The sequence below is a fragment of the Sander vitreus genome, chromosome 1 (genome assembly GCF_031162955.1).
Source record: "Sander vitreus isolate 19-12246 chromosome 1, sanVit1, whole genome shotgun sequence".
Classification (NCBI taxonomy): domain Eukaryota; kingdom Metazoa; phylum Chordata; class Actinopteri; order Perciformes; family Percidae; genus Sander; species Sander vitreus.
The window spans coordinates 10715521-10740971 of record NC_135855.1 but is presented as its reverse complement, the minus strand read 5'-3'; the positions used below and the strand labels follow the sequence as shown (position 1 = coordinate 10740971).

Here is a 25451-nt window from a genome sequence, read left to right as displayed (position 1 = left end):
AAAATGTATGTCAACATTTGATTTGGTGACTCTTGGGATGCTTGTATTTGGAAAGTTGTGATGTATTATTTGTTTATTTTATAATAGTTTCCCTATAACCTGTATCATGTAAATCATACTGCAACCCACAGTGTGCAGTCCAAAAGCTCCAGCTCCAGCTCCAGCTCCAGCAGTGAACCAGTGTCATCTAGTGGACATATTCTGACATGGCACATATGTAGTATTTTTAAAATTCCTATAAACTGATTAGGTTGTGCAGGTATACCTAATAAAGTGGCCACTGAGTGTAGTTACATGATGGGTTACTGTCCAATGCTGATGCTATGAATGATATGCTCTGATACCGGTAACACTTTATTTAGATAGTCAATCTGTAGATGCTCTACAAATGTATCAACAGATTATCAGTACATTTCTCAACTGAATGTTTGCAGTTTTTTAACAATTAATCTGTAGATGGTCTACAAACTATCAACAAAATATTGTACCTTCATAACTGAATGTCTGTAGACATTCTCAACTGAATATCTGCAGACATTCGAAAAACAATTTTCATTGTGATAATCTATAATATATCTATAGATATAAAACAGCACATTTGTAGTTCATCAGTAACATTAATATATATGTATAGGTCTCAACAACTTTGCTACAACACATTTGTAGCTTATCAGTAGTGTCTCGAAAGTATTTTTACCATTTACATCTACCACAAATCGCTAAAAGTCTATTAGCAGCATCACTAATGCATCTGTAACACTTTTACAACACATGTGATGTGTCATTTAAGTAACTATCTGTAGGTATGCTTTGTGACTATCCAAAAAAAGTGAAACATATGAAACTTAGTGGACTGTTTATGGCTTATCTACTTCAAATTAACAAAATATATATTGATCAACATGTTCAGTGCATTCAAAAACTCTAGAAATAATCTATAGATTTGCCTTATGACTATGCAAATAAAGTGAAACACAAGTGAAGCTTGGTTGACTGTCTACTGCTTGTGTACATTTAATTACAGTATGTGCAACTGGGTCACTAGGGTAAATACATTAAAATCAACTATTCAAATTATTGTGTGGTTGTAATGAACAGCATTGTATAAATCTTATACAAAAATCAGAGCCTCGTATACAAATGACACAGCTCTTCCACAACATTGCTGAACATGATTTAAAGCTATAGTGCGTAGTTTCTGTTGGCCCCATGAGGAATTCTAACTAATGACAACAAAACTGTTGCCGTGTCCACATGATACAAGCCTTCCGTGACCTGAAATAGTGTCAAAAAACGTTAGCTGACGTTGTTGTTCAGTAGCTAGTTCAGAGATTATCGGCTAATGAAATTACTGCAGGGGGCGGGTTAACACCTTTGCAAGGCAATGTATCCGTGTCACATTCTCATTAGGGGCTGAGCCCCCCTAAAGGTCTGATCCTAGAATCGCCCCTGCTTTCCATCAGTGTGTATTCATGTCCCAGTAATGCATGTTACTAACTTAGCCACCGTGTGTGATTGTGTGTGTGCGCGCGTCGCGGGGGGAACTTAGCAACCCCGCCCACTGCAGAGAGCCGACAGGATTGAAACAGCAGCAGCTTTCAGCAACTTTAGAGGGAAAAAACGTAACAGCGTACATTTATGTTAAAATGTATACAGGTTGGCAGGACGGTCTGAAATGTTTTGCATGGTCTTTCGCTGTACGTTTTGCTGGTAAATGTGAGATGTTCAAGTCAGTCACACATGTCTTGTCTTCATCAGAAACAAGGAAATGATCAACCCGTGGCCGTTCTCGCTCCCGCTTCCGCTCGGTCATTGGCTCTCAGAGTCACATAATGACGGCACGTGGCACTGCTGGGATTGGGTGAAGTCACGGGAAACTTGAGGTTATTGGTCAAATTTGCAGAAAAGTTGCGGTGATTGGTCAAAATTGCGAGTCGCACTAAATTCTCGGTGATTGGTTGAATTTGCGTGAATTGGCGCGATCGCGGCATCGCGAAATCCTGGAGGGACTGTTAAATAGTATAATCTTCAACTTTATCTGTAAGGCTTGTTTGGATCTAATATATAGTTCTGTTAAATCTTATCATATAGGTCTGGTATATCAAAGCTGTTCCCGAGTGCCGTAATGCCTACCGTTTTGGACTCATTATAGGTAGTCTATAGATCAGGTTTTCCTACACTGTGCGAGAACAAGCCGCCAGTCGTCATGATTCGGCATAATGAAAGAACAACTGCCAGGGTCATTAACGTACTGATCAGCATTCATTAGGAGCTTTGCATTGACTATTTATGGTTAGAAATTGCCATGTACAGGGCGGGATAAGAGGCTGATTCACGTACGCACACTTGTGGGTAATCTGTGATTTATGAAGGGAACATTGCTTACAGATGTACCGGTACGTGTCCACGGTTTTATAAATCAGAATTTTTTTTTTTGCCGTACGTACAATTTTATTAAGGATCCTACGCACAGTTTTATAAATCAGACCCCAGAACTGTGGAGCTGAACTGCAGAGTCGGGGATAATTCTGTCATCATGAGCAACCTCTTTCACATTACATGTTGTCATTTGATCCATTGATATTGATTGAGCAGGTTTACATAACTTTAAATGTCTTATTGATTAGATTTTTATAGAGATAATTAAAAATAAAGACACCCGCAGAGCTTTTAGAAAGGTGCATAATAAAACTATTGCTTTTACGAAAGAAAAATAATTGTGATTTCCTTTAAAAACAATGTTGATGGGTCCAAAATACACTACTCATAAAAAGTGAGCGATATCTGGCTTTCGGGTGAAATTCATGGAAAATGTAAAAAGTTCAAGCTACGGTGGTATAATATCATAAAAGTAGGGCATTTAAGTAGAAGCATGCAATGGTGATTTCCTCATCTCAAAAAAAGTATTGAAACAAAAGCCAACAACAGTGGTGGGTATAACGCAACACATGTGCCCTTGAGCATCAATTACAGCTTTACAACGTCTCATGATGTCCACAAGTCGAGTTATTGTCTGCTGAGGCATGGCATCCCACTCTTCTTGAAGGGCAGCCCTCAGGTCAGTGAGGTTCTGGGGTACAGAGTTACGGGCCTCAACACGGCGACTCAGCTGATCCCATAGGTTTTCTAGAGGATTCAGGTCTGGACAAAGTGCGGGCCACTCCATTTGAGGTACCCCAGTCTCCAGCAGCCGTTCCCTAATGATGCAACCTCGATGAGCTGGAGCATTGTCGTCCATGAAGATGAAATTAGGCCTGTGTTGTTCATGCAGGGGCACAATGACTGGATTAATGATGTTATTCAGGTAATATGGGCTTGTCACTGTACCATTCACAAAGTGTAGGGCAGCTCTGTATTGACTAGACACACCTGCCCACACTGTAACACCACCACCACCAGCGGCTGATGCATAGCGTTCTCATAGCACACCCCCTGCTGGCAGGAGCTGGATTTTATATTTTTTAAATAATTACTAATTCGCTGTCTGACATTATTTATATTTTTGTATATCAAAGAATGAGCAAACAAGGGTTATGGATAGGTTTGAATATAGACTACTAAAAAATTAACTGTTATAGCTGCTATAGAGGTCAAAGTGAAAGTGAGTCAAGTGACGTGACTCGCTGAGAAGCGACCAGGCTGAGACTAGTTGACTGGAACGTTAGTTGTAGAGAAGAATTTGTCGCAGAAAAGGATACAAGAGTATTTCTTCCAAGATAGTAAAGCTAAAATTAGCAAGATTTCATCTGTAGATGTTACAGTTGATGTTTCCTCGTCCACCGCCGAGGCAAACTCTGTCTGGGCAGCTGAAGAGCCTGAGTCTGAAATAACATTAGCAACCAACTCAGCTAACTTTAGCAGCACCATCATAGCATCGCACGATAACTTTACAGAAGGATTCGAAAAGCCCAGTCAGCCAAGCAACTTCAGTTATCCTGGAAGGAGGTTTGGGACAGAAATTTTTCAACGGTCTTTTCAGCTGAGAGGAGAATGAACGATAAGCCGTTTCTTGTGTCATTTGTTGCGTTAGAGTGCCATCTACTGAGCACAATTGGTAATTATCCTGAAATACGGGAATATGTTCAGCTTACTTCCTGTTCATGTGTGGAAAAGAACTACGGTTTACATGCTGGTTCAGTGTCTCCTGAAACTTTGGTTATTCTGCAAAAAATAAGTTGCTTTAAAGATAATTCTGTTCCCTGTGATGCCTGTAAGTACGATTGTTTTCATCGCATACGTTTTGTGTAACAGAAACCGCTGTGACGTGGTTAGGACACATTTGCTGTGGAGAAGGCACAAGTTAGGAAGTTGTTGGCGAGGTCATTGCAGCCTGATTATTAGCATATATTTTCAAGCCAAACATCTCTGGTGTGGTTTTGACGATCAGAAAAGTAATTTACCGTAGCTATATACTGAAACAGGCTAACGATGTGCGCTTCTGTGGGGTTGGGGTGCACGCAGTGGAGTCGGAGTGGCGAGTGCTGTCGCATAATTGTGGAACAGTGGAATTTGTGGCTGCACAGGACTTTTCTAAAACTTCTCACTCTCACCCATACACTGCGCTAAAATGACGTATTTAGCTGTCAAAATCCGAAACATTTCCTGGGGGGAGAAATCCTCAGACATCCATTATTTTGTTATTCAGCACCCCTGGTCAAAAATAGGTTCCCGCGCACCTGACTCTGTGACACTCTAAACTCAGTGGCCACTTCCGTCTGAGAACATCCTGTTTGAAGCCTCGCAATGGCGAGGTACTGTTGATCAATTGTTAGGTGTCGTCTTGGTCTCATGATGTCAAAATGTGAACAGCACAATGAGGAGGACTGTTTAAATACCAATTCTAATTGAACCAGGAAATGTATTGGTCGATTCATGGATCAAACACCTGTTGTGAATTTTGCCGTTAAGCTCCTTGTTAGAGAACAGCGAGTTGTGCAGAAAGTACTGAAACATTGAACTGTTGGACACGCACATTCAAAAGTTTAGAGGTGGTCACATTAAGTTCACCTGTAAAGGTAATAGTGGATTTTAGGTTCATCCTGAAATGTCACCCGAAAGCCGAATATCCCTGACTTTTTGTGAGTAGTGTAATGGTTTTGTTTATGTCGGATGTCTGCTTCCAGCTTCTAACAAGGCTTGTGAGCCAATAGTATAAGTGACTGTAAGTAGTTGCATAGAAGGGGGAGGGGGAGTGAAACATCTAGGGGCTAAATGCGATCAATTGCACCTAAATATGACCAATGGGTCTGGACTTGGTGGTAAGACAGTTTGTTCTACTGTAGTGAAAGAAATGAAGGGAACACACGTTTGCAGCACATTCTGCTATTCCTCCTTGATTGTACATGACATTAGCAGATTTCAACATTCATCTGCTAGAAAGTGACATAAAACCAAAAGAAAATGTTTCACAGTGTAAAGCATGTTTGCATTATCTCTTATACAAAGACACAGGACATCATGTATTCTACAAGCGTTCAGAAGCAGAGAAAGAAAAGTGATCAGTTATCACTACAGGAGCATTTGGAGCTCTGAATGAACCCCCAGGCTGTAGTTGTAGTGGACTTGGACCTATGACTGATTTTCAGCTTGCCAAAACAGAACAGGAAAGTGTTTTTTAGTGGCTGAGGCTTTGGCAGTTCAACAGATGGACTGATTCATGAAGACACTGCTCACAGGCACAACATGTAACCTTAGGACAGAACCACATTTCTAACAGCGCCCCACTGTGACACGAGTGGAAATAACAACTGCACATGTGACATTTTAAAATAACTGTATTCAAAAACAACAACCCTGATATATGTCTCCATAACCAGTGTTCATCTTTCTGTCAACAGGAAAACATGTTAAGCACAATATATATTACACATAGAAATTAACACTTGAGGCAAACAGTTCAGGCAGTTTATGAGTGCAACGATTATCAAATTCATTCCACATAAGGCAAAGTGTCATAGTTTTTTTAAAGCAAAGCAGCCAAGTACAATCCATGTACAGGTCATTATCAAAATATTGCTTCATCTGTTAAATAAAAATATTTTCAGTTGACTCGCTGATTGACTGTTGAGGTCCATAAAAAAAATTGAAGAAAGTCCTGTGAAATGCTGAAGAGTGAGAGAAAGTGTTGAAGTGTGGTGTCATTGGTCGGTGTCAGATCCCTGCTCCTGCACCTCCAGCTCCTCAGCACTCACCATGGCAGGACTGATGGCAGCGTATCTCGTCCCGTGGAACTGACGCAGGTGAATCTGTGCAGGAAAACACAAGCAGCATCATAAAGAGAAGGAGGGACTGAGGAAAGCCGTCCACAAACTCCTGGGCAGTTCAGTGCTTGTGTTTTAAAACCGTCTTGTGGCAGAGATAGAGGCAGCGATGTTACGCGTTATGTACGGGACTCTCACACCGCCTCAAAAGACAGCGGCGTTGGTGCGTGATCACGGAAGTCTTGTATCATGTGGATGCGCTGACAGTTTTGTTGTCATTACTTAGAATTCCTCATGGGGGAGACAGAAACTACACAATATAGCTTTAAGAGTATTTATTTATTTAGCTTAATCTTGCCTTTTCTTAAAGTGGAATACTTTGGGTCTTTATATTTTAAGTTTGTTTAAATTACATTTTTTGTATGTTGTTCGAAATAAAACTATTCACTCATTCATTCATGGTCATTCATTCGCATGGTGAAAAGTAGTGAATATCACCAACTCTACTAAAACAACAGCTGTTGAATTTTGGCAGCTTTTCCCTTTGATTCTTCGACTCTCTTTAAATAAAATGCCAGCTCACTACGGACTGAATCCATCTGGGATTGTTCACCTGGAGGATCAACATGTGTCCTCTGCAGACAGCAGCTGATAGTTGATAGTAAAAGAGAAACCAGAGCACACCTGTATGTAGAGGTTGACCTCAGCACTCCTGCACAGGTACGGGAAGTTGCCTCCTGTTTTCAGATGAGCCCGTCTGGCGTTAGGATACAGTTTATACATCTCCTCCTTGGCCTCCAGTGACAGAGCACTCTGATCAAACACCTCCACAGAGAAAGCATGTCTTTCAGGTTATGGCAGTAGACACATACATGGATGTAATCGACACTGGTATACCTGATGGAGAGAGATGGTTCAACACTTACATCTATAATGGTCACAGCAACATCTTTGATTTTGTGCGGCTCCACGTAAGAGTTCTGACAGTTGAGTGTTAGCCGCGATGCTAACTCACTTTGGTTCAGACTCTCCAACTACAGCACATGGAGGGCAGAGGTAACATTTAAACAAGGAGACATACCAATCAATCAATCAATCAATCAATCAATCAAGCTTTATTTGTCATTGCATGAATACAGTGTATTAACGAAATTCAAAGTGGCGCTCCAGATCAGTGCTTTTAAAAAGATAAATTAGTAAAATATCTAACAAACACCCCCCATCCCCTACATACATTCCACTCTCTCTTTTCTCTCTCCCACACACACTCACCCACCCACAATTGACTGACACCCTCCCATCCCTCCCAGACAACACACACCCCCCTGCACACATATGCATAAGATAGCATCAGGTTTCAGCATAAGAAGAGAAGAAAAGTTTGCAGATGGTAGGTAGTGAGGTTGGTCATGACAGGGGATGGGAGATGGCTTGGGGTGGGAAATGGCCATTTATTGCACAGGGTTATTGTTTGTTCAGTGTACGTATGGCCCAGGGGAAAAAGCTGTTTGTTAGTCTGGCGGTGCGTGCTTTCATTGACCTATGGCGCCTGCCAGAGGGAAGCAGGTTGAACAGGTGGTGAGCAGGGTGGGCAGTGTCTTTGAGAATGGATCTGGTTCTGTTGAGGCAGCGTGACGGACATTACATATGTATACTTAAAAAGGAACAAAGTGGTCACCTGGTTGGACAGAGTAGTTTAACATTTTGGGAAACACATTTATTTGATACATTTCCAAGACAGAGTTTCTGCAGGTTTCACCAAGTGAAATTTAAGACCTTTATCACAACGTCAACTAAGCCCTAAGTTCAGTTTTTTTAAGTATCGCTAAAGAATAAAAACGGTTTAATGTCTGTGGTAAGCTATAATCCGAAAGAGACTCGCGCCAATAAGCCGATTGGCTGCAATATAAGTTGCATGTGGGTCTCATTTGTAGTCGTAATACAGCGAAATTATATTTGGACTAGCGAAAGAAAGACCTACAACACCACGGAATTAAAAAAAAGAGCATAAGAGTTAGCGTTGCATGGACGTAGGAAAATTAAGACCTGTTAAAATTATTTAATACCTAGAACACAAAATAGCGAATTTGAGACTTTTTAAAGACCCAAAATTTTGATTTTGAAATTTGTGACCGTTTAAGAGTTTGTCTAAAATGTCAACACATTTCTTTGACTCATTTCTTCACTTCACGTCCTTTCCTCACATCTTAGCCCCTCCCACTGAAGATGTGAGGCGAGAGAAAAGACATATCACAGGCAATGACCCCCAACAGCTGTCCACGAACGCCCCCTCGCTCTGACATCGCTCCATTAATAGTGCCTTCCATTTGTACTCGGGAGTCAGACTTTCCGAGGTCAAACTCGGACAACCACCGCGTACGCCGAGCTCAAAATCCGACATGGCTGCCCCGTGCATCAACACCAGTGAAAGCTGTAGTAACACACAGTTATTAGCACTTCTGTCTGATTTGTGTCTCACTAAATCAGTTGTACACAGTCCTGTCCAACTTCCTCCCGGGTCTCAGCATCAGTTTGAGTGATGCAGGAGTTATTTTCCAGATGTGTTAGGGCCGTGGAGATGGTGGGTAGTGGAGTTCCCTTGGTCTGAGATGGGTTAACTTGGCTCTTATCCCTGATCGCTAACCTATCTTCCTGCACATGCTTCTGTTGTAGTGTGATCATCACACTCACATGCAACACTGTGAATGCACTTCTGATAGCATATCATTTAGCATTACTGATACTAATATTTAGCTTCACGACAAATCCAATCAAGATAAGTAAGTAATTAAAATGTATTCATATAGTGCTTTTCACAAATAAAAATCACAAAGTGCATTACAGAAAACATACAATAACAGTGCACAATTGAAATCACAAAGTAATATATAACAAAAAAATTTTTATAATAAGTTTGGACAGGTCAACCAAACGCCTGTTTAAAAAAGTAGGTCTTTTCACTGATGTCTCCACAGAGACAGCAGATCATATTAGAGGAGGCAGAGCGTTCCAAACGTCTCTGTGCTACCAACTGGAAGGCTCTGTCACCACGAGTCCTAAGCCGGGTGCGAGGAACAGTTAATACATTTGACATAGTATACCTTAGAGGGCGCGCTGTCAAATGAGGTTCCAGTAGGTCGGCCACATATGCAGGAAATGGCACAGTCCGTGCAATGATCTGTATGTTAATTAGGGGTGCACGATACTGAGAAAATGTGATATTGCGATATCGATAATGAATATTGCGATATCGATATTAATTTCGATATTTTTAAACATATGTAAAATTACCAAAGTTATGGGAAAACGTATCAAAATAGATTTATAACAAATAAAACAAGTTTTCTTACAACACAAGGTTTATTTCAACTGACGGTCATATTGGACTGGTACAACACGTGTCTACAGAACAGGACATGTTGTACTGGTTGGACAGTATAAAAAAAATAAATAAAGAGCATGTCTATAGAACAGGACATGTTGTACTGGTTATATATACACACACTACAGTATAAAAAACAATGCAATGCACATCTGTTGGCTTAAAGCCAAAGTATTTCCAAGCTACCGAGGAGGAGGCATTACCCTACAGTCACATTAGCTACAAGAGACAGAGACAAAGTGACAGGCTACCATTCATTTTCAATGGGAGTGGCCAGAGCCATACAGATATAAATGTCAGAGATTATAAATATATAATGTCTTTCTCTATCACTCTGGGAGTGGCCATTTGGCCACGAGCGACTGCCAATCAGAGTGAAGGCAGCGTGAGGGCAGCGTGACGTATGTCAGAGGCTCGAGCGAGTCGAAGAAAATAATTCAAGATGGCGGAAAACGCTTCAGGACATCGTGTTTATGTATATATCTGATATGTTTGGCATTTAATCTCATATATTGTGTTACTTTTATCGAGAAATAAATACTTTTAAATCCAAAAACATCGTTCTTGTGACTTAACAATACCTCTGAAGTAACGTTTAAGACGTGGTTTAAGGTAGCACCGGAGAATTTCTGTTTACTGTTGCCAAGCAGCCAGGGGTAGGCTAGGCACGCCCAGGAGCGCCCATAAGCGAGTGCGTGTCGCTCTCTTTTATAGCTAATGTGACTGTAGGGTTACTTTTGGCCTCTAAAGTTTCCTTTCAATCTCTGTTATTTCGTCGTCTCCCAGAGCAACACTCATTTTCTCACTTTTGTGTTCTTTTTGCTCCACTCTTCGCTCTCTCTCTTTAGCTCCTTTCTTTTCTGTCGCTTCGTTTTACGGTTCTGCGGAGGCGCCACGCAGCTGATGTTTATACGTGCTCTGGTGTGTGCGTCGAGCCGGCATGTGTGTGTGTGCGTGGTAGAGCGAGGAAGAAGAGAGAGAGTGACGCCGATTAGCTTCGGAGTGAGTTGCGACTCTAGAGTCCTAGTGAGAGAAACAAAGGGTCTCCCCTGTTCTTTCTGACCACGGTGGGAAACCTGGAGCAGGAAAAGTTAACCCTCTCCTTGATTTCATGTTGTTTATGGAGAAGGAGAACCAGGAAATGAGTCGGGGGAAATACAACGCTACCAAGTGATGTGTATTTTTCGAGAGGTGCATCAAAGAGTATAGACGTAACAAGAGGGGAAACTCAATGGAACTGCAGCTCCGCTCAACGTTCTATTGAGATTCGCCTCTTGTTACTTCTATACTTCTATACTCTTTGGGTACACGTCGGGTGGGATGCAACGCAAACAAAATATTGCGTAATTATCGCGAGACTTTCGGTATATCGCGCAACGTGATATCGCGATAACGATATTGAGTCGATATATCGTGCACCCCTAATGTTAATGCGAGACTCTTAAATGGAATCCTATATTTGACAGGGAGCCAGTGCAGAGACTTGAGTACAGGGGTGATGTGAGACTGTCTAGTTGACCTTGTCTCACACACACACACACACACACACACACACACACACTTACCCTGTCAACCATGAAGTCGATTGCATCTGCCATTTTAGGGTCCACAGGTCCTTTAGCAAAGTTCCCCAAAACAATCTTCTTCAACATGAAAGCTGGCATCAACCAGAAACTGAGAATGGAAGATGGAAAGGAAACATTATTGAGGAATGTAAACATTGAGAGGACAGTCTGTGATGGAATCATTAAAAAGCACCTGTTGGCTGTCCACGTCTGATTAAAGATGGAGGTATCACTGAAGGAATTACACAGTATCAGCGAGTGCACTCTGGGAGACTTGTGTGTGCACTCTGCAAACTTCTGAGCCAAGAATCCCCCCAGGGATGCACCGAACAGATGGACCTGGAAGTTCAAGTAACAGAGGATCATCATTTGATAAGAGAAAAAAGGGTGATCAGGCCCACAGTGCAATTCTTTCACTGTCCCAGGGGAGTTTGTATTGGCTAGTAAGCAGCCAGTGCAGAAACAAAACTTGCAGTTGTTTGTCTCCATGTCTGTCCAAACTCATAAAATAAACAGTTAAGACCAGTGTTGGGTGTAACGCGTTACTTTGTAACGTAACTACTTTTTGCGGGTAAAAAGTAGTGTAACGCGCTACTACTGAACATTTGGTAACGAAATGTAGTTCCTTTTTCAATTCGCCGCAACATTACTTTTCCCAGGGACAGATTTGACAGCGACAATGCCTTCTCAGCTGCGCGCTCACAAGCTCCACACGGGACGTGACAGAGGCTGGTAGCAGAGCAATCATGGCAAGCGAGAAGCAGCCAAAGCTAACTTTTGAGAGCGTTTTAAGCTTCGTGGCTTTTTGCTGGACGGCGCTCTGAGTCAGGCAGACACAAAGCTGACAACCTCACAGATGGATGCGGTGGAGATGGCCTCATACATACACGCAGCGGACACGCAAGGATTTCCAGAAAAGAGGCTGCGTGTGTCTACGACAATGCACGGACCATCGTGGCTGCGCGACCGGTACAAGTCGATACAGACATTACATAGTATACACTAACACAGTGTAACGCCGATGACCTGCTGGTGTGCATTCAACCCGCGCTGGACTCGTTCGTACACTCTGTGAGTAGAGAATCCAGTCTGCAGTGTAGTTCAGACACTTCACTGATCAACCATAGATTGGCTTTATGGTCAAAGATAGTTTTCGTATAATTAACTTCAGTCTCTGCCAGAGACGCCTGCTTTTAAAAGTAACATAAAAGTAACAAGTAAAAAGTTACTTTCCATAGGGGGTAACTAAGTAAAGTAACGGATTACTTTTTTAAGAAGTAACGAGTAACGAGCAAACACTACTTTTTAAAAGTAACTTCCCCAACACTAGTTAAGACTGAGGAAATAAAAAATTTAAAAAAAAAAGGTATTAAGTGTATTTTTTGGCGAAATGTGGATGCTTCACCCACATCTTCAACCCGGCAGCACAGAAGATCTTAACAACCACCACAGTTTCACTATCCGACAAAAAGTCTCCCCTTCTGTTCCGGAGTTAAGGTCTCAAATTCAGTTCCGGTACCCAACAGTGCCCTTTTTCTGTACTTTCTCTCTGCAATAACAAAAAATTATTTCAGCTGTAAAAATAACTCCAAACCTTTTTATCCCATTTACTTAGACCAACTTGTTATTTATTTAGAACATTTTACACTCCACACAAAACAACACACCTCCCGCTTTCCTCCCAAACCCGACCCTATAAACTATTAAATCAAATAATTAGTCATTTCTTACACTGCACTGGAACTTTTATTCTTGTATTTGAATATTATCTCTTTTTAATTGCTCTTTAATGTTTTATGTAAAGCACTTTGAATTGCCTTGTTGCTGAAATGTGCTATAGAAATAAAGTTAAATACAGGGCCAGTATAATAGTAATAATTAAGGTGGATTCATCATCAAATTGCTTAATCTGAATGAATTTTCATGACCTTTAAGTGTTTTTTGTGATTTTTCCTTTGGATTATTAATAAGAATTTGCATACGCTTGTATACATTTGTTGTGTTAATACTGTATCTTACAGCCTTTTTATACAGCTTGCCGTTGTTTCATTTTCTGTGTGTGTGTGTGTGTGTGTGTGTGTGTGTGTGTTGCTGGCTGCTGCCGGGCCTGGCTGTCACGTGACGGTACAACATCAAATCACAAGAGGGGGGGAGGAGCAAAGTGTGCCTGCTCTGCGCTGTGACAGGAGCTGCACAGACACAGACAGCCAGGTCGCCTCTTTGATGAAACTGCAGCGGCGCATACTGGAGACAAACTGAAACTAAAGTATCGACTAGTATGTCGTATTGACTACACTGGTATTGATCAATATCAATACCAACGTAGGGTTGGGCGATGTCCCCTAAATTGGCAGTTGACGAGTTTACAGTAAAACATCGCGATGGACGATGATATCGTCATATATTTACTATAATAGTTAAAACTAATCAAAATAACAATTGAAATTCGAATGGTATTATAGGCGTGTGGGTGCTCCGGAGCTGCAGCACCCACGGAAAATACTGAGCATCCACATGTGCCAGACTGCCAGTAGGCTACATTCATTTAAAATTAAACATTGCAGTTGTTGCTAACGTGCCTGTTAAACTTCTCATCTCCAGTCCTATCTGTATTTGTGAGAAGTGGCGCTGTCCTGAGTTGAAAGATAGCCTGCTTTACGGCTTTATTATCGAGTTAATAGGCGTGTGTGTTCGTGTCGGCCGCTGTCCATTTCCTAAGGTTCTGAAATGCAAACATTTTTTGACTACTTTTTTTGGGGGCGTGCGCCCGTGAGCACCTACGGAGGAAAACATAAATTGGTACCTATGAGAGAGGAAGACTGACAGCTCTAATATAGATATTATAATTTATTTACAAGACTGTCAAAGGGAGACGGGTATCTCTCTGCCCTGTCACACGCTGCTCTCCCACGCCTCTGCCTGCTCCGTGGCCGGTGTGTGTGACAGCCCGGTCAGCGAGCTCGTTACGTTACGCCCGCACTCTCTTGTGGTGCATTATAACTTCGAAAAACCACAGGTTCCAGTTAATCTTATAATGGATAGGTGTGTTGTATTATTTAAACAAACGATCAGGGAACTAAACGCCTCTTGTCCGCGAGTCTCCTGATAGAGCTCCAGCCAGCTCACAGCGGGTCTGTGAAGGTGGACAGGCCGCCCGGCAGGCACCGGCTGGCTGTCACGTCAAACTGTGGAGCTTCTGAAATCCAACACAGTCGGACCAAATTTGCAATTGGCCATACATTTTCGTAAAACGGCCCATATTTGAGCCGTACATAGTTGATTTATCGCATAAAAAAAGTCTCAGAAGATAATTTAGTGATGAAATAGCAGACGAACAATGTATAAAGTTTCCAGTTGTTGGCCACAACAGCAATCCATGGTTGTTGTGATTGTTGCGGCGCTTTGCACATCAACACATTTGACTTTGAATTTCTGATTGGGCGGGCCAGCTGTCAGTGTGGGCGGGCCCAGGACCGCCCACTAGGGGTGTGTAATTCAAGCTCTACCGATTCAAAATCAATTCATACAAATTTCAAAAATCGATTCATTCATTTTAAAAAAAAATTTTTTAATTGTATGTCTACTGCAATCACATGGGGAAAGTAACTACATTTACATACTGTGAATATTTTTCTTTTTTTTTAAGTTTTTGAATCAAAAATCAATTTTGAATTGAATCTTGAGCCTAAAAATCGATATTGAATCGTGACATTTTCTGAATCGTGCACCCCTACCACCCACAGCTCCGCACCTGCCTGCAAAGTTTTTAGGTTAGCTATAGAAGAGACTAGGATTATTGTGTGTCTGACAAGGTGGAGGGCCCCCCACCGTCCACCCCCATCGTCCATCGGCACAACCCTATACCAACGGTGGTATCGATATTATTGATATTTGGATCGATCGGCCCACCACTACGCGCCACGGCTGCTTTCAGCTCGCCATTATATTATATCGCAGTGAACGCCGTCTGCGTGGAGTTTTGAAAACTCTAACCACACTTGCAGCTGCATTTGGTCTGTAGCCAACCCCAATGGCCACAAACATTATGTCGTCACAGTGAAGTTGACCTTTGACCGTTTTGGGTGTACACGTCATCATTTCATCCTGTTAGACATTTCTGTGAAATAGTGTCTTTTTTTCAATTCAAAACAAACACCACAGTATATACAGAGCAGTTGCAGTGTAGAAGACAGTGGACATGTATGGTCATGTAACTCGTCAGTCCGTTAAGCAGCGTGAGAGTCCCAGGAAACATCGCTGCCATAAACAAGTTAAAAAAGAAAACACAAGCACTCAACTGCCAAGGAGTTTGGGTAACAACAGGTGACTGTTTACTGCAACAAGCAAGCAAAGAGACTTCTCTTTTCTCTCTCTCTGTGACATGAAGCTGTGGTCGGAAATGTTGAACACCAATGCTTACAGTAGGATTTACAAATGTATTTTAGGATTTATACACAAAAATATTTGTCAATGCACAGAAAAATAGTTATTGTTGTACGAATGTGAAACAAATAAAATATGGTTCACAAATGTATTTAGGACAAAAATGATTTCTTTGTTGGTGTGGTTGTTTATCATCATTAACTTAATACATTTGCGCGTATGCGTGCGTGTGTGTGTGTACTGTACTTTTTCAACAGGAAGTATCTGTAGCCAATCAGATGTCTCCTTCTGTTTCTAGTAAGCATAGATAATATGTTTTGATTTGAATGCTATGATTTAATGGAATCACATAACGTCTGCGCAGTCTGCAGTAATGACCTCACTCTGTATATACAGGAAATGTGAGCGTGCATGATTACATATGTCTGAGGGGTCAATGTGTCACTCCCAAAGCTTTTTACTCATTGTGGTTTGCTTCCCTCTGTTACTGTATAATATAATAATAATAATACAGATTGCGGTTACGTGCATGTGTGTAATTCCTGGGAGTACTTTTAGATGTTAAGTTGGCCACTCATGGGGGAAGAAAACACTGCATGCTCAGCTCTGAAGCAAAAGGGAAAAAAAACGCACACACTTACTTTATCCAACTGCAGGTGATCGAGAAGCTTCCTGAAGCCGTCGCAGAACTCCATGAGATCCCAGTACACCGGATACTGCAGCTGGAAACCACACATTGACCCTGGAATCAGGCTAGGCTTCTACTCAGGCCAATATGCTAGTTAAGTAATGGATTAATCAATGGGTCTATTAGCAGAAACTCGTGATTTGATAAGCACCAGTCTCCGGTGGTGTCTATCACAGGAAACAGAACAAGACGCCACCTTGAGCTCTGAGAAACTGAAGGTAGGCATGTTAAGCTTTCAAACATTTTTTTAGAGAAAACTTATAACAGTAACAATATGAACAGAGAAAGGCAGATTAATCCAGAATTAAAATAAGCGTTAGCTGCAGCCCTATTCAACCTGAAGCAGTAGAAACAGAAGATGTGACACGCTGAAGCTGCAGTGTGTCTGCAGTGTCGAGCTCACCGAGATGACTCGGTAGCCCCATCCCGTCAGAGCCAGCACCTGCTGGAAGAACACCTCGGCTGTCCCACTGACTGGAGGGAGCAAGATGATGGGGCAGCGGATGCTCTTTGGGCCGGCGTCGTACAGCGACCACACCTTACTGTCATCGTCATCAACAATAATCTGGCGGAGACAAAAACACAACGTGAGAAAACAGCATCCTGCAAACTAATCATGGCCCTGAAGTTTCTTTCACACTGGATTTCCAAACAGGCCGCGGGGCGCATATGGAACTATTTGACCTGAAGACTGAAATACACGCGTAACAAGTTCAAGGAGTTCTTTATATGCATTTAATAATGGAGACCAAACATGCAATGGTTGCGGCAAAGCTTTCCAGGAGAGACGTAATCAAACCAACTGTTAAAGTCTTGAAACTTTAATAAAGTCTAGGACACACACACACACACACACACACACACACACACACACACACACACACACACACACACACCTTTTACTCCCTTCTAGGCATGACAGAAAATGAACCAGTAAAGGTTTAGATAATCAAGTTAAGTCTAACAGAAGTTACTGTTTCCAGACAAGTACAAATCAGAAAACAGAGTGACTGAAAGAGGATGGGATACTGGACAACAACTTAGAGTTTAGGCAAGAGTGCAGAAAAAAAGAACACACAAAAATGGCCAAAACACATATAGGCTGTTCATCTACTTTATCACATTACATCTGACCGCCTCATGTTTCGTGATCGAAGAAGCCAATTATCTTGTGGCCTGCGTATTCACAACGAGTACAAATAGCAATGCAGATTAAGACTAGACGATTTCCTAGGCAGATATTGACTTGGGACTATATTGGGTGGAAGTAGGCCACAGCCGAGGCACTGCTATTCGGGTGCAGAGATGTCACGCAGCACCTGAAAATCCCCAACTTCCGTCAACATACCGGCGTGAATATTAGCTGGCTATTTTTCCTACAGTAGACAGTGAATGGCAATGAACACGGCGGATTTTGTGAGAGACGAAGAGGATGACTTCTCAGACAGACAAGATCCAGAAGCAAACCTCTACGAACCAGAGTTTTCAGAAGAGGAGCGGCGTGCTTTGGAAATAGAACGACAGGAGGAGGAGGTTGCGATCGCTCAACAGCCCGACGACGTGAGGATGAGAGCCACCATGCTCTGGTGGTGCGAGTGTGGGGGAATATGCCAACATATGCCAACTGAAATGAGCGTGCCTGCAGTTGTGTCACAGCTACCAAGGATTTTTCGTTAATCCATCCTACAGTCCTCTACTTTTTTTATTTCGGTGCGATAAAGTCAACTGGAAAAAAACGCCGAATGGACCCAATAAACAGCTGTAAGTGATTATTGTAAACATGATGCATGGTTATTTTACGGGATAGATCGACCCTTTTTAGACCTGTACTCACACAGAGTTGCTGCGTGATATATCTGCACCCGAGTAGCAGTGCTTCGGCTGTGGCCTACTTCCACCCAATATAGTCCCAAGTCAATATCTGCCTAGGAAATCGTCTAGTCTTAATCTGCATTGCTTTTTGTACTCGTGAATATGCAGGCCAGAAGAAGTAATTAGGTTTTGTTTTTGTTGTTGGGTCACTTTTACTTACGACATGCTAACCGGCAACATAGGATTCCATTCACTACGCTAAGCTAAGCTAGCGGTGGCGTTGCCGGACTAAGACAATGAATGCACTGAGACAAAAATGTGTTTGCCCACCTGTATAAATGTAGAGGAGACGATGAATAACCCTATTTTAACAAACGGTGGCGTATTCCTTTAACTGATAAACAGAATTTGACCATAATCCTACAAACTATATCATAAAAAAAGAAATAAAAAAAACTGTTGGTTGCATGGTAGTCTCGCATTGCCAGACCTTCCTTCACAGCGCTGCAGAGGAGGGTCTGGCTAGTCCACACAGCATTCCTGGATGGGAGAAAAGCGTGCTCTGGTTTATTGGCATTTCTTTAAACCAATCACAATTGTCTTGGGCGGCGCTGGGCAATGGGAAAAGTGGCGGAGCCGCTGCAAAATACCCTCGGGAACTTACATTGTAGCTTGGTTCGCCGCTGCTGACTGCAGCGATCTCGCTTAATACTGGACCAATGTCAAAGATTGGTGTTCCCATTAGTCACTAATGGCGTTTTTCCATTACATGGTACCTGCTCGACTCGACTCTACTCGCCTTTTTTGGTTTTCCATTATGAAAAAAAGTCCCTGGTACCTGCCAACAGGTACTTTTTTTAGTATAACCTCGGTTGAGGTTCCAAGCGAGCTGAGGTGACGTGAAAACCAGCAGACTACCGATTGGTCGGAGAGAATTGTCACTAATCACTGCGTCATCATTGCTAGCGACAGACGGGGGTGTCCTGAACAAACCCGCCGTTTTTAAATAGTTTAGCCAGCGGTGTTTTTTTTTGCTGCCTCCAGCTTCTTTTGAATCTAAATTTGTCTTCTGAGAAGCAAAAATAACACACCTTCGACGTTCTGTGTGTGTGTGTGTGTGTGTGTGTGTGTGTGTGTGTGTGTGTGTGTGTGTGTGTCGCGTTAGGTCACGGCAGTTTCCTGCGGCCTCGCTATGACGACCAGCCACGCTCGCCTCATGCATGAGGCAGTACTAAATCTGTAATGGAAAAAGGAGGACAAGGCAACGCGGGCGAGTCGAGTAGAGCTGGTAAAACGTAGGAAAATAGGATCCAGGTTGAAAAAAAAACAGTAGTTGCCCTTTAAGAGCCTCCATTTGACTCTGGCTTTTTGTTTACACAGTAGGTACCAATAATACTGACTACAGCCTGCTTTAATCTAGCCCTGTTTTTCTATTTGTCCTTTTTTCAGAAATTATTTTTACTAACTCGCAAAACTGCTTTGTAATGAACCTTATGCTGTTAGAAGCTAACTAGTCACTGGTTAGTAGTAGGGTTGCCCTGGCCTAGTGGGCCGGCTGGTATTTACTGGCCTGATGTTTGTTGGAGCCTGTGTCATTTAAGCAGGTTTCAGTGGTATACCTCTTTCACACCACCTACCAGGGTTGGGCTAGGGGTGTCTGATCAGGGTTCAACCCTTCTTTTGGAAATTCAAACCAAGCCAGTCTACATGGGTATATCTCTGGTCATGACATCAGAGATCACCTGGGTCAACCTGGGAGCACTGCATAACAATTACCTTAAGTTCTAGAAATGGGCGGGGCTTTACACGTCATAGTCAGTGAGCAGCTAACATCACATACTCCCGTCCATGCTGTATACCAGCAGAACTAATGTGTTTTGCAGCTGATATAGTTTATTTTATATAAAAAAAGAGAAAGTTCTCTGCGCTTCTGCAGACCACAACAATCCGGTGCAACCAAGGTAGGACAAAAACGGTATAAAGTAACAGAAAATAGCCGGTGCAACACAGATCTCTTCATACTTGATCATTTTATTACTTAAGTGAGTTAAGAGTTACATCTTCATCAGAGTCCTTGAACTCTGGAGGAAGTCCAGGACTCTGATGAAGATGTAACTCTACATCGAAACGTTAGTCAGTGTTTTGCACCTTAAGTAATAAAATGATCAAGTAAGAAGACATCTGTGTTGCACCGGCTATTTTCTGTTACTTTATAGTTTATTTTATAATTGTTTCACAGTGCTTACGTTCTAAAGCACAAAAAAATAACCATCAAACACTTCTCAGATGATTTTGTGGAGTGTGATTTCTCCTCCTCTGCATATTTACTGCAGCAGCTGGAAAAGGAAGTAGGTTGGTCTAGTATCGATGTTTGACTATTTTAAGACGAGGGGAGAACATTTCTCTTCGTTTGATTTCATTAAAAGTAAAGCTGGGCTTTGCTGTTGGCTTCACGACTTATTTTTATAAAAAGACAGAGAGAAAAAAAGAGAGAGACTCGCACTTACCAGCAGCCGCACTAAACTGCAGTCTGCAGACAGGTGTCTGTCTCGTAAGAGCGGCGGTGCCGAGAGAATTAAATTGAACTTATTTTCATACGTTCACATTGAAACGCTGGGCTTCGCTGACGCTCTGGAAAGGTTGACTCGCGGAGTCACCTTGGGCCTCACTGCCAACGGACTGTTCTCATAGGAAATGAATGGACCTTTTTCACAGCAGACATTTTGACTTGTCATAGTAGCAAAAGCACAGCTGAAATTGATAACCTTAACGATGGCTCAATTCCATCATGTGTCCTAGTAAGCTATTTCAGTGAGTCAGCATGCACAATACCAGGGCCTCTCCTAAGTGGAATGCAGCACGCCATTAATGGTTTTGAATACACCTGTGCTTTTCCTACTACGTCTGCCATGAAAAAGGTCTATTGAACCGCTCCGCTCTGCTGTTGTTAAAGCTGCCTGTGAAAATCCAGCGTGAAGCACAGTGAGACAATATCTGTGTTGTTGTTGTTGTTTTTCCAAAGTGTGCAGCGACCGGTGACTGCCCCACTCTCATATCCAACCAATCACATACCGTCTGGTAGCGACCTAGGTCAAGCGCAATTGACATTGAAATCAACCCTAGTCCTACCCTGATCTAACCCACCTCGCTACCTGGGTCACGATGCCAATTAGATAGGGGGGGGTAATCCCATTCAAACACACAGTCGACCTGGGTATAACCCTGGTTGAGCCCTGGATGTGAAAGGGGTATTAGTTACAGGCATAATAAACATAACATTTCTCAAAAGCAATTTTTTAAGGGGACACAAATAATATAGCCAAAATTGCACAGCTATGTAAGATAGGTGTAGTTGTGGAACTCCAGTAAGCAGGCTGGGAAGGCTATTTTATTAATATATGTTTTGTATATGTTAAAGATGAGCTATTATATGTTTGTAACATATGTATGTTCAGGTTCATACTTGTGTTTTGTGTTTGTGCTATAACATGTTTATATGCTTTAATTTTCAAAACACACTATAGCAGCACTTTCTACAGTCAAAGAATTTCGGTTATTTTTTACTACATAACCGGAAACGTTTCTGCTAATGTCCAATAAAGTGCTGTTTTTGCTTGTTTCGTCCATTTACTTATTGCTCTCAACAGCATAACAGCATGGCTACTACGGTCACAGCCTCCTGGCACACAACAACGGCAATGTAATTACTATGTCTGTAATTACGTTATCTAGGCATATAGCTATGTACAGTGTTACCATTCTCCTAATACACCCATGCTAGCTACCGCTGATGTTAGCTACTAGCCGATAGCCCCGTCAGTTTGGGAAACGCTAATGACGTTACATCCACGTTACAGGCTTTACAGCATACATACATACATCCATCCATACATCCCATGGATGTATCACAAGATACTACCATGGATGTATTAATAGAACACATGGTGAATAACAACCATTAGCTATATCCATTATTACAGCTACAGGACCTCAGGAGAACCACCACCATACGAGCATGCGCAGTGCAGGGCGACATGGGCGGGCGCAGTCCCGCGGGTCTGCTCGCGTTCATTACGCGCGTTCATCATGCCTAGTTTAATAACTCTGGATTCGGCTACTAGTGAATGTTAAAAATGTTAAAAACGTGACATTTTAAACAAGGACCCTTTAAGTGTTCGGGCTGGTAAGTTGATGTACCCCAAAAAAATATTGTCCGCTGAAATTTATAAGTTTCTTTCGCCATGCAAAGTCTCTGGGAAAAGTCTTTCTGGGCCAGAGGGGTGCAGTTTCACCATTGGCCACTAAGCCCATGGTTGCTTTAAAAAGGTACAATGTGTAATATGTTTATCTGCAATAAAATGTCTAAAAACGACCATACCTATGTTATATATTTTTTTGAGTTGTGTAGTTACACTATCCCAAATGTTTCCACCAAATGTCAAACCCAGAGAAATCTGTTATTTTATTTTCAGACACGTCACGTTTCATTTAGTTGCCCGTCAGTGGCGTCATATAACCTTTCACCATCTAGTTACTCGTAACTTTCGTCAAAACACTGGCACCCAGATGCAACTTTCGAGAGCAATTGTAAATCATACAATGTCACAGAAAGAAATACTGGTAACGCTGCTTTTTCTGCATAATTTTGTGATTAATTACATGCCACTTTGCAACACAGTAATACAGCAGAAACCTTATTTACTGATACATATCAATATTAATTTAATTAATCCATCTTAAAGTTACTACAATGTATGTGTTGGTTGACAAGTAACTAATGTTAATGCTAGCTAATGCTTGGTGGATAACATTATAGGGTTACAGCATTGTTGAACACGCTCATAAAGTTATTAGTAGTATGACTGTTTTGACTATGAATAAAAGCAGCACTGCGCTAACCCACGAATAAGTTCACTAGTAACGTTAACTGTATAAATAGACGATTAATCTAATGCTAATTTAGCCAGCAAGCACACCCCGCACTGCCTGCCTCACTCCCCCGGCACAAAGAGACTTCATTCGGGATGATAGCTGACAACACAGATGTGACATGTAGCAATAGCTAGTTACTGTTAGCCCCAGTCGGTGCCGGGTGCTTACGATGCTAACGGCAGTTTAATGAAGCGTCGGGAAACAGAGAATAGCAGACCCAGGCATCCTAGGCACAACATTGGCCATCCATAATGTTAGCTACCGGCGTTTTTACCGAAAATCTCCTCCCTGCCGAATTTCTCCCCCCTTCGCATTTAGCTGTCTTTACAGTTAGCTAGCTAAATTAACCAGACAAAAGGTGGGTTAAGCACCAAAACGAATAGTTAAGATTACAGAAAAGTGAAGGGGGAGATCGGGCAGCTGGGAGATGTTCTCCTGCTGCTGACAACGGCAATCAAACTATCATTAGCCAGCGGCAATCAGCAATCATTAGCCAGCAGCTAAAACCTGCTAACGCTAGCCGCTAATGTTAGCTTGCTGGCTTACTAGCTAACTGGTCAGCTAGATACCATTACAGCTATTTTATTAGCATGACATGAATAAACATTACTAAACGTAACGTGAATAAACTTGAAAGGGTAAACTCGTCCGTGAACAGATGCATTCTAATCGAGGATAGTTTTAGCAATAAAAACTCCCGTAATTCCACGCAACTTCCCAACATCATCAAATGTCTGGGTTTACAATCCATTGTTTTGGTTGAGAGACCCCTAGCGGCAGAAAGTTACATATTGTACGTTTAAGACATGGCGCTGTTCCTCAGGGCTTGTTCCAGGGATGATCTCGTTGATGGAGACAGACGTGGTGTGCACGGAGTGGAGGGGCTCTGTGTGTGTGTGTGTGAGAGAGAGAGAGAGAGAGAGAGAGAGAGAGAGAAGCGTGAGAGACAGAGAGCAGGGAAAGGACATGCAGCTGAAGGAATACGTTTTAAATAACGTTAAAAAAGAATAACGAAACGCAATATGTGGCGGCCAGTGTTGATTCTGTAGCGTACCACCACAAATTAGTCTGTGTGGGAAACACTGGTCCTTTGTCCAGATTTTGCAATGTCCATCTCAGATCACATTTTCACTATGACCACTACTACGGTCATTGCTAAACATTGTGCCAAAATATGAACAATAACGTTGCCGTCAGTGGGCTTATTTGCCAACGTTAGCAGCAGCAACAATTTAGTAATGGCGGACCGCCGCTAAGAAATGTATATAGCGGAAACACTGAACCATAACATGCACTTAATGGCTGCTGTGCTAATCTAATATAATCTAATGATGTTACTGACGTAAAACCTTTACTGTTGCACTAATGACCAAGCTCTACGTGTGTCTGTTCACTGAAGAAAATCAGCATCAGTCTGCTCACTACAGACTTTATGTGTATCACAGTACGGCAGTATACATTAATGCTGGACAAAAACACCTTTCCTAAATGGAAATAAAAAATGAAATTGGGCAGGTTTGAAGCTGTGATTCGACTACTTGGCATCAGTGAAATGTGGCAACACTGGACTCACACGTCCTGGGACAGACACATACATGATGTTATCAGACAGATATGCAAATGTAATCATGCTGCATGACAATGATCAACCAGTTACAGTATGTGTTTGAAACAAATCAGGCCAAATAATAATAATGACTTGTCTTGTCTATTTACTTGGGCATATTGCTTTTTTGGGTAATGCTAATTTCCATATTTCTACGCGTTTGTAAAATCATTATTACACGTTATGTGTTCATGTGCAGTGGTCATGGATTAGCATCACAGATTACAAGTCATGAGGTACTTACTCTTTTGAGCGGCACTGTGCTTCTGAACCAGTTATAGTCAGGAGACACTTTAATCTCGTCCATCTGGGGACACACACATTATACAGTTATTTTCAGGAGACACTTTAATCTGTCCATATGAGGACACAGACCGTTAGGAAATGCAATGACTTAAACAGCTAACATCTAAACTAATTCCGCTGTGAGCGTTAGAGGAAGACAAACACCTGGCGCTGCTATATTAGCTGAACTGCTAGCTGTTGGTGTGCGTTGGTCACATTGAAGATACAAATCAACAGTATGTGGCCGTTAACACTCGTTACGGTGAGAACTCAATGACCCAATATAGCTAAAGTTATTGACTGTGCCTAAATATGATTTATGGCTATTGTTACCGTGTTCGTTGTGGATGTTAGTCACCGTGTCCGAGGAATTTCATCCATATCTAGGTAGCATTTCCTCCGGTTGCCTGCCTGGTCATATGACTACAGCTTCACACACTTCCGCAAATCTGCCACCGCCTACCTAAAACGCACAACACACAGCTGCCTGCCTGCCTGTCTGTCTGTATGTCTGTCACACACACACACAAGCTAGCACACTACACCATGAAGGTTAACTAGCTACATTAAGAGACGGTTTAGAACCTCTTTGCTACAA

At 42.1% G+C, this 25451-nt stretch overlaps 1 protein-coding gene across 1 annotated transcript; it reads right to left on the bottom strand.

Moving 5' to 3' along the window:
- Nucleotides 1–5756: 5756 nt before the first annotated feature.
- Nucleotides 5757–25307, bottom strand: spg21 (SPG21 abhydrolase domain containing, maspardin). Its single transcript, XM_078263297.1, has 9 exons — nucleotides 25187–25307; nucleotides 24813–24875; nucleotides 16622–16783; nucleotides 16172–16252; nucleotides 11341–11486; nucleotides 11148–11256; nucleotides 7127–7234; nucleotides 6885–7025; nucleotides 5757–6245 (listed from the first exon to the last, which is right to left on the bottom strand). The coding sequence occupies exons 2-9, from the start codon at nucleotides 24873–24875 to the stop codon at nucleotides 6138–6140; spliced, it is 918 nt and encodes a 305-aa protein (XP_078119423.1). The 5' UTR covers nucleotides 25187–25307; the 3' UTR covers nucleotides 5757–6137.
- Between the last annotated feature and the right edge of the window lie 144 nt (nucleotides 25308–25451).